The sequence below is a fragment of the Nelumbo nucifera genome, chromosome 3 (assembly GCF_055504915.1).
Source record: "Nelumbo nucifera cultivar China Antique chromosome 3, China Antique-T2T, whole genome shotgun sequence".
NCBI classification, from domain to species: Eukaryota; Viridiplantae; Streptophyta; class Magnoliopsida; order Proteales; family Nelumbonaceae; genus Nelumbo; species Nelumbo nucifera.
The window spans coordinates 56,938,767-56,952,425 of record NC_142651.1 but is presented as its reverse complement, the minus strand read 5'-3'; the positions used below and the strand labels follow the sequence as shown (position 1 = coordinate 56,952,425).

General features: G+C 39.6%; 1 protein-coding gene across 5 annotated transcripts in view; it reads left to right on the top strand.

Annotated features, from left to right (window-relative positions):
• The first annotated feature begins 2,242 nt into the window (after window positions 1-2,242).
• The window catches only part of LOC104602111 (uncharacterized), an 83,547-nt gene continuing 72,130 nt past the window's right edge, over window positions 2,243-13,659 (top strand). Inside the window, exons 1-4 of one of the 5 annotated variants that reach the window (XM_088900597.1) lie at window positions 2,248-2,693; window positions 3,005-3,368; window positions 5,285-5,936; window positions 6,255-6,724. In XM_088900597.1, coding sequence (XP_088756723.1) covers window positions 5,390-5,936; window positions 6,255-6,724 — 1,017 coding nt within the window. In that variant the 5' untranslated portion in view covers window positions 2,248-2,693; window positions 3,005-3,368; window positions 5,285-5,389. Of the gene's footprint in view, window positions 2,694-3,004; window positions 3,369-5,284; window positions 5,937-6,254; window positions 6,725-13,659 lie in introns of all 5 variants that reach the window. The other 4 variants (XM_088900598.1, XM_088900596.1, XM_088900595.1 and 1 more) reach the window with 4 other exon arrangements.

The window sequence follows — 13,659 nt, the reverse complement described above, 5'->3', positions numbered from 1 at the left end:
TATAATTATTAGTTAAATAAGATAAAATATTCTTTTGTAATTCTACAATATTAGAGTCAACGATGAAGGAGCAATCTTACTGAAATTTGAATACTCATCAAGATGGTTGTCCTCTTCTAAAACCATCTGGACAGGAAGGAATCCCAAACCTTCGGTCTATTGAAGGTTTCATCCACCTCGTTATATTGGAAATTCACCCACCTTCGTTCTCCGGAAGAATCTCTCACCGGTGTTAAAAAAAAAGGTTCGGTCTGGTGAAAAAGAAAACAGAAATCCCTTTGTAAGAAGAATAAGTAGAAGAAAAAGAAGAAAAGGAGGAGGCCAAGAAGGTACCGCCGGAGCTATCGCCGCCGATGGCCGATGGTTTAGGTTACCTTCTGCTATGGTATGCTCGTCGGTGCGTGGGGAAGGAATCGGTGGAGGAGAAGCAACAAAACGAGAGGGAGGGTTCGAACTGAGGGGTTTTTTATTTGCTTTTGTCTTTTTGTGTCTGGTTCAACCGGACACCCCAGTTAACGGCCAAAGGCCCGATATCATTAGAAAGATTGGCGCCAGATGACGTGGTCAATTCTCATTGGTGGGTTCATGCATCCATTGTACCCATGGGTGCACAACGTGGACTCGAGGGCATCGGCCATCAAGTCCTTAAAATCTTGGACTTCAAAGCTGAACCTAGCCAAGTTGTCCTTGATCCAAAATTCGTTGGTTCTCTCAGCTTGGTTAAGATCCATGTTCCATGCACCTGCACAACACTGGAACGCCCCACACAGCTGGAATCTCCACCGCCCCCACACAACACCACCAAGAAAGTAGTGTTGCAAAGGTCATCGGTGAGGGTAATGAACGGCGGTGTTGTGTGGGAGGTGGGAAAGGAGGAGAAGAGAAGACAGAGGGAATGAGAAAAGAGATGGAGGGAAGAGAATAATGGCCTGATTGATTGCTATTGAATGGCACAGAAATTCTTCTGTCCATATAACAGACAGATGATGCGAACTCATTCAAATGTGTCCCGCCTACAGTGCTTTGTGGGATGACCCATTTATTCAATGGTTAGAATACAAGGTTAGTTTGGTCATATAAATTATGTGGACAATTTCCGTAAATTCACAATGACAAGTGAATTTGAACAATAAAAGCTTTCTTAGGGTGTTTTTTGAAGGTTTTGAAAGTTTATGCTGAGTTTAAGAAAAATTTAAACAGTCGTGGTAAGGTTTTAGATAATATCTCTAAAGTTGTGTTTCTTTGCGATAACGTAAATACATATTTTGCATAAATATTCTCTTTTCGATTTAAGAATGCAAAATGGATTTATAATGTAGACTATTTTTTATATTCTTCTTGTTTGGTTGAAATTGGTGCAAAGCGTGGATCACATCATTAAGGTTGTGTTTGAAAACAATGCAAACTAAGTGTAAATCCCAGTTTAGGGTAAATTTAAACTGGTTCACTTTTGCATCAATTAAAAAGAAGTAAATTTACATTGGGCTTTTGATAAAAAAAGGCTATACTCTATTGGAATTCATATTTGTATCCATTACAACTAAAAACCTGTTTGGTAAGAAGATAAATTTGTCGTATAAAACTAACTCAATTTTACAATTTATATAGACCATTTTACACTCTACATATTTGTCAAACACACTAATTACAAGAAAAACACAAATTTATATCCAAAAAATGGATACACTAATACTCTCTTCTTAGAATACAAAAATCTTTATATTTTTGCATGTCAAACAAGAATTTACATTTACCCCCCAAATTCCCAATGTGTGCTGAATTGTGGATATGGGGCGCAGATGTGATCTCGTCACCAAATGCTTATGTGATCTCGTCAACAAATGCTTACAAATTCGAAGCGTACCCAGGTTGGGCGTTTGTATTGCAAACAAACGCAGCCTAAATTGTTTCGGTATCATGAGTTTACGGCATCATAGTCGATCTTGCACGACGTCAAGCGCATTTGACCATGTGCAAAAATCCCTGTGACGTGCATTTGACCATCTGCAAAAAGGCTAACTGACCATGTGACGTGCTTCATAAAGCGGCGAATTGTTTCTTCCAACCGTACGACTTGCAGTACCATCGCTGACACGTGTCCTAGCTCTGAAAACCTCATGATTTGAAATCGGGTCGGGTGTTCCGACAACACTGCACGTGTCAGTACCCAATTGGTCATAATTGAATTCCGGCGTGGCGTGGCTGCCCACGAACGACCCACCAAGAGGGATTTTAAAGGGGGAGAAAGAGTAAGAACATGAGGAGATCTGCGACTGCGAGAATAAAATTCTTTGATCTCCTCTCGTGGCGCAGATAGGAGTTTGATTTCGTTCTCTTTGCAAATTAGGGTTTTTGTCTTCTGGTATCAGGATTTTGAGGAAAAAGGCGACGGAATTGAGCTGTTTATCAGGGGAATTATTGTGTTCTTTTTGATCTGGATTTTATTTGAATTCAATAATCATTATATTATTTTTCTTTTTTTATTATATGGCGTGAAGCCTGAGGACTTTGGAATGCTTAATTAAGGTTTTTGGTTATTGGGCTTATTCATTTTGGGAAAGAATTCTGTAATGGTGAAGAAACTTGTGAGAATTCGAGCGGGATTTGAGTGTTTTTGAATGGCGTCAGCACAGGTTTTACCCAACCCAGCAGTTTCTTCGCGTAAAGGGCATCTTGAAGCTGGAAAGCGCAAGGTATTGTATTGATTTTGTTCAAATGCAATGCAGTTCCATGTACTTCTATCGTTTATATTGTCCTGGTTGCAATTAATTAGAAACCTATGCAAGGATTTGAAAGTGCTTTTTCTTTTTCTTTTGTTTTTTATTCTTACCCTGTGTTTGAATTGGGAAAAGGGGAACTTATTTTTCAATGTTTTGGACGATTACGCATTTTATAGTTCTCGCTCTATGGATATTGTTTCAGTTTCTTTGAGAGTAAAAGATCACTAAACTTAATTTGGTGCATTTGGACAAATTTTTCTCACCAAAGATTGTTAGTGGTTTAGGTCTGAGGCATGGAATGTGGACATCTCTTTGCTTGAAAAATGGTGGTTGAGGTTAAGCCAAGAACCAGACACCCTTGGGGAAAGTTATAGCTTCCTAATCTATCAAAAAAAAAAAAAATCTAAGGTTTTGATGTTTGCCTGTTTGGAAAGGATTCTAGATAGCACAGGTGTCTTTCATTGAAGGAATTGTTTGCAAACTCGAGGTTGTCTCTAGAATCCTTGGGCTGCTGAGCAATCTGCCAATGGCTATTGGATTCACCTAAGTAATTCACAGTCTTGTTCTTTTTCAAGAAGCCAAGTAGCCAACCAACCATTCTTGAGAGGGGAAGCTTCCCAAGTTCGCAGGTGGCATTCATGGTTTCAGGTGCAGCTTTGAGGAATTTCCTAATTAATGATAAATTATCAACTAGAGATGTGGATCTACCAAACTTGGATTGTGTCCTGTGTCAAGAAGTGGAGGATAATGCAAGTGAACTGTTGATACATTTCAAGTACAGTTCAGTGTTATAGGTCTATTTCTTGGATATATTTGGCATTACATGGTTTTATATTTCTCTTGTACAGTCCATGACACATTAGATACTTGGCATCTTTGGTCTTAGGAACTTAAGAAATAGGATAGATCACTATGGAACACCATACTTTTAGCCACCATTTGCATAATATGCGGTAAAGGAACTCAGATTTTCCAGCAGCTGCTGCCAAGTTGAATTTTGAGAAGTTCAAGTAGGCAAAAATTGCTCTTGGGAAAAGGATTTTAGGGAAGTACCACTGCTTCTTTATTTTCTTTTGAATTCCTTTACATATTTTAATGGTTTTCTGTTCATTATTCTTTTTATAGCTTAGATCCAAATGTGCTAGCACCTAGTTGTACAGGGGCATGCTTGTTCACAGTCTAGTTCTTTGGCTAAAGCATGACAATTAGATGTATCAAACAAGAGATATTGTTGAGAAAATAATCATTTTTCTAAAGACAAGAATCCCAAATTTACTATTGTGCTAAAGATCTGAAGTGCATGAGGCTAAGGGGACATAACTGATCAAGCATCTTGTGTAAGATGTGTGGGTCACCTTGGGGGGGGGGGAGTATTGGAGTATTCAAACTGTATTATGCATGGAGAAAGGGGACATTTTAGAAACTGTATTATGCACGGATCACCTTGAGAGAGAGAGAGAGTTACTGTGGTTTGAATCCCTATTTTTCTTTTTCCCTTCCACCTATTCTTTTTTCTCCATTTCTTCTGTCATATTGTTCATGACATCAGTAGACAAAAGAAAAAGTTAAAGAATCTAGCAACTTGTGTGCTTCTTAAAAGTGAGAGTTTTCTTACTTGATGGTGAACCTCCAACTTTCCTCTCTTTTTGATTGGTCAGACCTGATCTGTCAGGTACAGTCATACTAGGACTGTACAACTTTGTATGGGCTTGGGTTGAACAGTTTTTAAAATTTCAAGGGACCTGACCCCAATATGATATAAATCTCCAGATATGCACCTCTATTCTTTTATAGTTTTTTTTCCTTGCCAATTTCTTTATATTATAGGGAAATGCTTAATATAAAGATTAGCAACTTGTACTTTGGTATCATCCTGATATAATGGGTCTTAAGATTTCTTTCTTTTTCTTGTTTGGGTACAAAATAATAGTCTTGGAAAGTGGCAACATAGGATTTTGATGAAGGAAGTGAAATGTTTGGCCAGGGAACTGAGGCAGCCTTTATAAGGGTCCAAAGATCAGCCAATTGCTTGGTTGATAATTTGGCAAGAGAGGTTGTAACTAACGACCACCATATTGGGGGGGGGGAGCTATTTGTATCATTTTTGTGTAGCCTTGAAACATGGAAGCTACAAACTTAGTTTTCGAATCTTGAATCATGGTTATCAGCAACACCTGTATTCTTGCATCTGCTTTTGACTTTTTGTCATGTATGGAGCCAATTTCTTTTATGTATCTTCCTAATCAATTGGTTTGCTCTTGCAGTAGGAGTTATTTATTTATTTTTTTGATATTCAACCTTTTCCTCTCCCTTGCAGCTTGAGGAGTTTCCCTTGTTTATTTGTATCATTTTTGTGTAGCCTTGAAACATGGAAGCTACAAACTTAGTTTTTGAATCTTGAATCATGGTTATCAGCAACACCTGTATTCTTGCATCTGCTTTTGACTTTTTGTCATGTATGGAGCCAATTTCTTTTATGTATCTTCCTAATCAATTGGTTTGCTCTTGCAGCAGGAGTTATTTATTTATTTATTTGATATTCAACCTTTTCCTCTCCCTTGCAGCTTGAGGAGTTTCGAAAAAACAGAGCCAGAAAGGCTGCATCAACTGGCCAATTACAGTCTAACAATAGTAGCAAAAATGGGAAACAACCAAAAGAAAGAGGTGTTATGCAACTTACTAATTCAGATGGATCTAATACATCCAGAAGGGAGGTTATTACTAACATTGAGCCTTTTAGTCTGGTTACAATCAGTGAAAGTAAAGCAATCAATTCTTTTGGCACTAGTGTTCCAGATCATGCTAAATTTCCTATTTCTGCCAATAATTATGGTGCAGCTTTTGCTAATCCAGTTCAGGAACCTGCAAAGGTTCGTGAGTTTGAAAATAATGATGGTTCAGATCATCATGGACCATTTTGTTTCAATTATGATCGCCTCAAAGACGATATGAGTGGTGACTTTGTTGCTTACACTGGAAGCCAAGGACTAACATCTGGGGTATATGGAATCCGAGATAGTGGAAGCCATGCTCACCAATTTAATTATTATTCTGTTGATGAAGCTAAGTTGAAGGAAAATGAGACCTCTTCAAAGGAAAATACAAGCAGAGATTCGGTTATACCCTTGGTTGGCATGTCAGTTAGTCTACCAGTAAAAAGTCAAATGAGATTTGGTAGCTCACCTTCCAGTGGCAATATGTCCACCTTATATGAAGGTAATATCATTTCCTTGAGTTTTGGTTTAGCTATTGCTCTTTTATGTCTTTATTTTCTACAAGGTAGTAAATATATAATTTCTTTCTATTTTAAATTTATTTTTTATTTCCTTCTATTTTAAATATATTAAGAAAGGACCCAACTATTTTTGGTTTTTGTTGTATGATAGCTTCTATTCATTATAGTAACAACTTTAAAGAGCTGCTTTCTGAAGGTGGACCCTATATGAATGCTAGTCAGGATTTTAATGGCCTCATGATTGTTGATATGGGGGAAAGGAAAGCTTAATAGCTCTTCTAATCAATGTCCTCTTGCAGACAATGCACCTTGGCAGGAAGCAGAATCTCTGTCTACAAATCTTCGTTTAGATCTCAAAAGTTCCTCTGATTATATGCCTCTATATGCACAAACATTTGGAACTGGAAGTGAACGATCCCGTCCATCTTTCCTTGATTCTATCAATGTAGCTGGGGTCTCTTCAGTTTCTTACTTTCCGTTTACTGAATCAGAAAAACACAAGCCATTTATGTCTAAAAGTTCAAAAATCCAGAGTGTGGATATTCTAGCATCATCTTCTCAGCAGCAATTTCCAGAGAGCGAAACTTTGAGACCTTTCTCCAACTTCAGATTACCAAATCGGCCCAGAAGAGATGAACTTTCTATGAATTCAGTTTCTGTTGGTAATGAACAGGAAGTTTTGAGACAGAAGTTGAAGGAAAATAGCATAGAAAGGAAGAATGAGTTTTCTTCATTGAAACAGGATGAAGAAATTGCTGCTTTAGAACAGGTTCTTATTATTTAATTTTCCTCGTCCCCACTTTGTGATTTTCATATTCACATGTCTGTAAAATACAGCATCTGTATTTATTTTTTTTTGGAAATGGAGATGATTTGCCATGAATGCCAGAATTGTCTGATATACTGCTAATGGTGATTCTTCTTTATTTTTGAAGATAAATAAAAAGAAAATTTATTAGAGAAAGAGCAAATAACAAATACACTTAGGTTATGGGAAACCACCCAAAAGGAAATAAGACTCAACAACAACCCTCCCAAACCCTACAAACTAAAAAAGATCTTTCCCAACCCTTACAAGAAAAAGACTCGAATAAAAACAAAGCATCAAATCCCAGACAACAACCCCCAGGAACCCAAACCAGAATTGAAGACTAACAACTTTCAGCAGACAGCTCTGCCCCATTAAAGCTTTATCTTTTTTGAAAGATCTCTCTTCCAATTCCGGGAACACTTTTCTTGCAAATTCTTCCCCTCTGAAAAAGGCTAACCCCAAAATCTTGGTGACCTGAACTTCCACTTCCACTATTTTTTTTCTGACTCAGCAATTCTTTCACCTTTCCTCACTCTATCAAACATCACCTCCTCAGCATTCTCCTTCCCTTCTTTATTCTCTTCAGCTAACTCTATCTTATCCCCTGGAAAGACTTCTTTTTGATTAATTGAAACAGATCCCAAAACCAGTGATGCAAATGGATAGGATCGGATTCGAATCAGGGTATATTCGAATCCGATCCGACACTGTTCATGTCGGATCCGATCCAATCCGAAGATCCGATCGGATCTGATAGGACTCGATCTGAATTCAAATCCTATCGGATTGGATCTGATTTGTTTTATTTAAAAATCAATAAATTATTAAAAGAAAAAAAATAAAATATACCAATTTAAATAAAGAAAAAACAAAAAATACAAGTATTTTTTAATTATTTTCGTCATATATATACATGATTTTTATAAAAAAATAAATAATATAACAAATTTATAAAATACAATATAAATAAATAAATAACATATATATATGTATTATATATATATTTATATTTATAAATATATTACACATCGGATCGGATGGGGGTGGGGGTGGGGGGGGTTGATCCGAATTCGATCAAATAGGATCGGATCGGATAATGATCCGATCCATTTGCACCCCTACCCAAAACCCTCCTATCCAAGCCTTCTTTCAAAGGGTTCGATTCATAGTTGACCTTTGTTAAATTCTGAATGCTAGACTTAATTTTTGTCCCCTTCCTTGTAAATTCTCTTGAATCTGCTAAAAGGACTGTCCCTAACAAGCCATTCCTTCAAATAGTGAAATACTTTGGTCTCATGAACTAACTGCCCATTGTCCTATGAAAACTTGTGAAATTGAAGCCAAGCCCCTCAAATCATCCTCCTTGCACACAGGCTCATGGTTCAAGGGCCTCGATCCTCCAATTATTTCCTAACCCATCTCATTGCTACCATTCTCACAAGCAAACAGATTATTCTTCGAAGAAATGGAACAAGAAACATTTTCCATATCACCTTCCATTGCTGAATCTTCTCCTGCCTAGCCATCTCTGAATGCTCCTTCGAAACCCGATCTTCACTAAAAATAAGATGTTGATCCACTACATCTTCATCTATTGAAATCTGATCACCAGTAAGAACTTCACCTTCCCTTACCTCATCTGAAATAGGAATTAAATCTTTCATTGTTCACAACTTCACCACCTTGGAGACTTTGAGCTTGACTGGGTTGCCCTGCTCCTTAAAACCCTTGATCTTGTTTGTTTGGATCCCTCTAAACCTGATGCTCATGTTTGGACTCCTAACCCTATGTGAATTTTCTCTTATGCATCCTTATTTTCTTGTGCTCTAATCCTAACCCTTTTTCTTTTCATTGTAAGGAAATTTGGTCTAAACCTGTTAGAATGCTAGAGTGTGTTCGGCTGATAGGGTCTCCTATTAGCCCATTCTTATGTTAATTTTATCTTGTAACTGGGCCTTTGCTAATGGGCCTAATCCTGTTTATGTTTTAAGATTCTGGTTGTCCCATTACTAATCAGGGGTATACCAGTAATTTTATTGTACTTTGTACTTCACTTATATTTAAATAAAGGCCTAGTCGACTGCTAACACAGTTCGACATTCTCTGCATCTAAGAAGTTCATCCTCTTCTTTACTACTTCGAGTTCAGCTTCTTAGTTTACATGGTATCAGAGCATTAGCTCCTTCCTGGTTTCAATCGGTGCACTATCTTCTCTTGCTGCCTTCTTTTATCTTCTCCTTTCTTTCTGGGTTGCTGCAGTGAAGACCTAGGAGTGTAAGGGAACTCAGCAAGTTCGAACCTAGGGTTTCTCTTGGTTGTAGGACTCAAGGGAAGTAAGTCCCAGAAGTAGATGTCCTACTAGTTTTTTTTAGCAAGTAGTAGCTATTTGGCTACGAAGAGAGGTCTGTACAAGACAGACCTAGTTGAGGACTGATTCCAACAGTCCTAGCACTAGCCGAAAGGGGGAGGGCTTCCTCTACAGTTGCAGCTTTGGTGCTCCAGCCAGATTTGTGCAGAACAGTGGTAAAGGCATAGCCTCCTCTACAGTTGCAGATTCGGTGCATCAGCAAGACCTTTACAAAACTGTGGCAACTTCAGTTACAGATCATTTCCAGGTCGGTTATCAGCCCTTCTTCTGGTATCAGCACTACTTCAGCTCTGTGAACTAGTTCAGTTACAGACCTTCATTTGCTACTGTACCCGAACTGGTTTAGTCTAAGTGAAGCCTATCCAGTGTGTTATCAGCACTGTGAACTCTGAAGTGAAACCTATCCGGTGTGCTACCAGCACTGTGAACTCTATGACCACTTCGGCCAGCCCTAACCAGAACCACCTACCGCACTGTGAACAAACTCTTTGACCGAAGTTAGGATGTCATCACTATCTGGTGAAGTTTCTTCTAGAGATAACAGATCTGTTACAAGGTCCTCAAACCTGGAGAACCCTAATCTGCATAGCGTGCAGATTACAAGTGTGCTATTGGATGAGTATAACTTTAGAGAGTGGTCAGTCTCAACAAGACTGTTCATTACCTCTCATGACCTCATAGGCTATTTGGATGGAGACAAAAAGGAACCAGAAATCAGCAGCCCTGAATACACTGTGTGGCGCAAGGAAAATGCCATAGTCATGTCTTGGTTGCTGGCCTCCATGACTCCTCGGGTGGCCAGAATTGTTCATCACTTCCCTACAGCTGCAAAAATCTAGGAGAAAGTATCTAAGACATATGGCCAAAAGAAGAACAATGCCAGGATCTACAGGCTGAACCAAGACATTGCAGCCCTAAGGCAAGGAGACATGTCTATGGCAACATACTTTGCAACACTGGAAGGCCTCTGGGAAGAGCTTGACCATCACTTGATTTTGGATTGGGAAAATGCAAGGGATAAGGAGAGGCATGACAAGCAGATTGAGGAGGGCAGAACCTTCAAGTTCCTGGCAGGCTTAGACCCTATATATGAAGGTGTAAGGTCACAGATTCTAGGGAGAGACGAATTACCTGAAATTCATCATGTTTACTACCTGGTGAGGAATGAAGAAGTAAGGAGAAAGGAGATGCAAGTTGATTCCCAGACACAAGCAATAGAACTATCTGGAGAACATTCAGCCTTAGTCTCCACTAAGGGAAACAGATTTTCAGACAAGAAAACCCTCAAGTGTACCCATTGTGGTGGTGAGAAACACACAAAGGAGAAATGTTGGGTATTGTACCCTCATTTGAAGCCAACTGCTCTGAGAAAGGACAAAAGGCAACATAAGGGCCATACGGCAAGTGGGAATCTTGCCACCAACAGCAGTAGTGACATCTCACGGAGTACTCAGCCAGTGTCTTCCTCCACCACAAAGCAGGTTGCTGATTCTGCTGGACCAAGTACCTTGGGATTTACAGCTAGTGAGGTAGAGGTTCTCAGCCGGGCATTAGCCCGTCTGAAGAACAATCCTTTAGCTTCCACCTCTCTTGTCAAATCAGGTACAGCCTCTGCATTTAGTGCAACTAATTCCATTAATTCTAGCTCTTGGGTGATTGACTCAGGGGCCACTGACCATATGACACACATGTCCTCATTATTCTCCTCATATCATTTGTTGTCTGGCCAGGATAAGATGAGAGTAGCTGATGGGTCACTCTCCACCATCTCGGGAAAGGGAGTGGTTGATCTAAGCAAGGATCTCTCTCTTAAATCAGTCTTACATGTTCCTAGTCTTACATCAAATCTGTTGTCTGTTTCAAAGCTTACAAGAAATTTGAACTGCAGTATAACTTTTTTTCCCTCTCACTGTGTCTTCCAGGACAGATTGACGAGGAGAACGATTGGGAGTGGTCGTGAGTATGAGGGCCTCTACTATTTTGATGCGGATGTCAGCTCAGCACTGCAAGCTTCTGCTACTACTAGTCCAGAAATTGTGGAGTCAAGAGCTAGGCTGCACTTGTGGCATGCTAGGCTAGGTCACTTGTCCTTTTCTTCTTTAGCTATGTCGTTTCCCGATTTATGTAAGGGAATTCCGAGTCAAAGTTTAGTTTGTGATGTGTGTCAAATGTCAAAACAATGCAGATCAATGTATCCAATTTCTAGTAATGAAATACAAGCCTCTTTTGATTTGGTCCATTCTGATGTTTGGGGTCCTTCACCCATTGTTTCCATTGATGGCTTCCGTTATTTTATCAGTTTTATTGACCATTATTCTCGGTGCACTTGGATTTATCTGTTAAAAGGACGTGAAGAAGTTCCACGGATAACTATGATGTTTTGCAAGATGATTGAAACACAATTTGGGAAGAAGATTAAACAATTCCGTTCAGACAATGCAGCTGAATACTTTGAAAGATCCCTGAACTCATTCATGGAAGACGAAGGCATGTTACATCAGTCATCATGTGCTTACACCCCTCAGCAAAATGGAGTTGCTGAGCGCAAGAACAGGCACCTAATGGAGACAACTCGAGGTTTACTTTTCCAGCACAATGTGCCCAAGCAATATTGGTCTCAAGCTGTCCTCACTGCATCATACCTGATAAATCGGATGCCATCTAAGGTACTGGGTATGAAGACCCCCTTTTCTGTGTTGTGTCCCACTCTTCCAGAATTTTCTCTTCCCCCACGGGTTTTTGGATGTACATGCTTCATACATGTGAATGATCCAAAGAAAACCAAGCTGGATCCTAAGGCTACAAAGGGAATATTTTTGGGGTACTCTCCTACACAAAAGGGGTATAAGTGTTATGATCCTGTCTCCAAGAAAAAATGTCACCAGAGATGTAGTCTTTTTTGAGTCTCAACCCTATTTCCAGTCTTCCCAGAATCCTCTTCAGGGGGAGTCTAGTGGAATGGAAGAGGATTCTCAGTCTCCCTTCTTTTTGTTCCCCTTTCATCTCCTTCCACTACTCCTAGCAGTAACATTCCGGGTCAACCTAGTGAGACTCCAGCTTCAGCTGATGCTTCTGATGACTCTAGCAGGCAAGAGAAAGAGATACTCACATACAGTAGAAGGAAGAAGGGCCCTCAGCCTCATGATTGCAACCAGTTGAACTTAGATCAATCTGTCTCGGCAATCCAAGGTATTTTCTGACTCTCTCAATTCAGATTTGGATCTTCCTATTGCTCTCCGTAAGCCTGTTCGTTCTTGTACCACTCGGCATTCCATAGCTGATTATGTCTCTTACTCACATTTATCACCTGCCTATCATTCATTTGTGTTTGCTCTTTCCTCTGTATGTGTCCCTCCAGATATTCAGAGGCGGTATCTGATCCAAGATGGAAAGAAGCCATGAATGAAGAAATGAAAGCCCTAATGAAAGCAAGAATGTGGGAATTGGTGGACCTGCCAGAAGGGAAAGGCATTGTTGGGTGCAAGTGGGTATTCACAGTAAAGCACAGGGAAGACGGGTCAATTGAAAGATACAAGGCCAGTCTTGTGGCAAAGGGATTTACACAAAAGGAAGGAATTGACTACAAGGAAACCTTTGCCCCAGTAGCAAAACTCAACACAATCAGGGTTCTACTGTCATTAGCTGCAAAATTCTCTTGGGAACTCTATCAACTGGATGTGAAGAATGCTTTTCTAAATGGTGATCTACATGAAGAGGTATTCAAGGAACCCCCACCTAGATATAATGTTGGAAAGGTGTGTAAATTAAGGAAAGCTTTGTATGGCTTGAAGCAATCTCCCCGGGCATGGTTTGAGAGACTCTGTACGGCCATGGAAAAAGTGGGGTACACTCAGAGCAGTGCGGATCATACATTGTTTACAAGGAGGCAGGATGGAAAACTTACAGCTCTCATTGTTTATGTGGATGATATGGTGATTACTGGAAATGATGTGAAAGAGATGAAGAGGTTGAAGGAGTTCTTAGCTTCACAATTTGAGATCAAGGACCTGGGAAATCTGAGATATTTTCTCGGGATTGAAGTTACTAGATCAAGAGAAGGAATCTACATATGTCAACAAAAATATGTGCTAGATCTCCTAGAAGAAACAGGCATGATGGGGTGCAGGCTAGCAGACACACCAATAGAACTGAACCATGGATTACAAGAATCAATGGGTGAGGAATACTGTGATAAGGAAAGGTACCAAAAATTGGTAGGAAAACTGATATACTTATCCCTCACTAGGCCAAACATTGCCTATGCAGTGCATGTTGTTAGTCAATTCATGCACTCACCAAAGACTCCTCATATGAGAGCAGTGGAAAGAATTCTCAGATACTTGAAAACTTGCCCAGGGAAAGGAATTCTATTCAAGAAGAACAGTAGACTTGAAATTGAAGCCTACACTGATGCTGATTGGGCTGGGTCTGTTGGGGACAGAAAATCAACCTCAGGTTACTGTACATTCTTGGGAGGAAACCTAGTTACATGGCGCAGTAAGAAGCAGAATGTTGTGGCTAGATC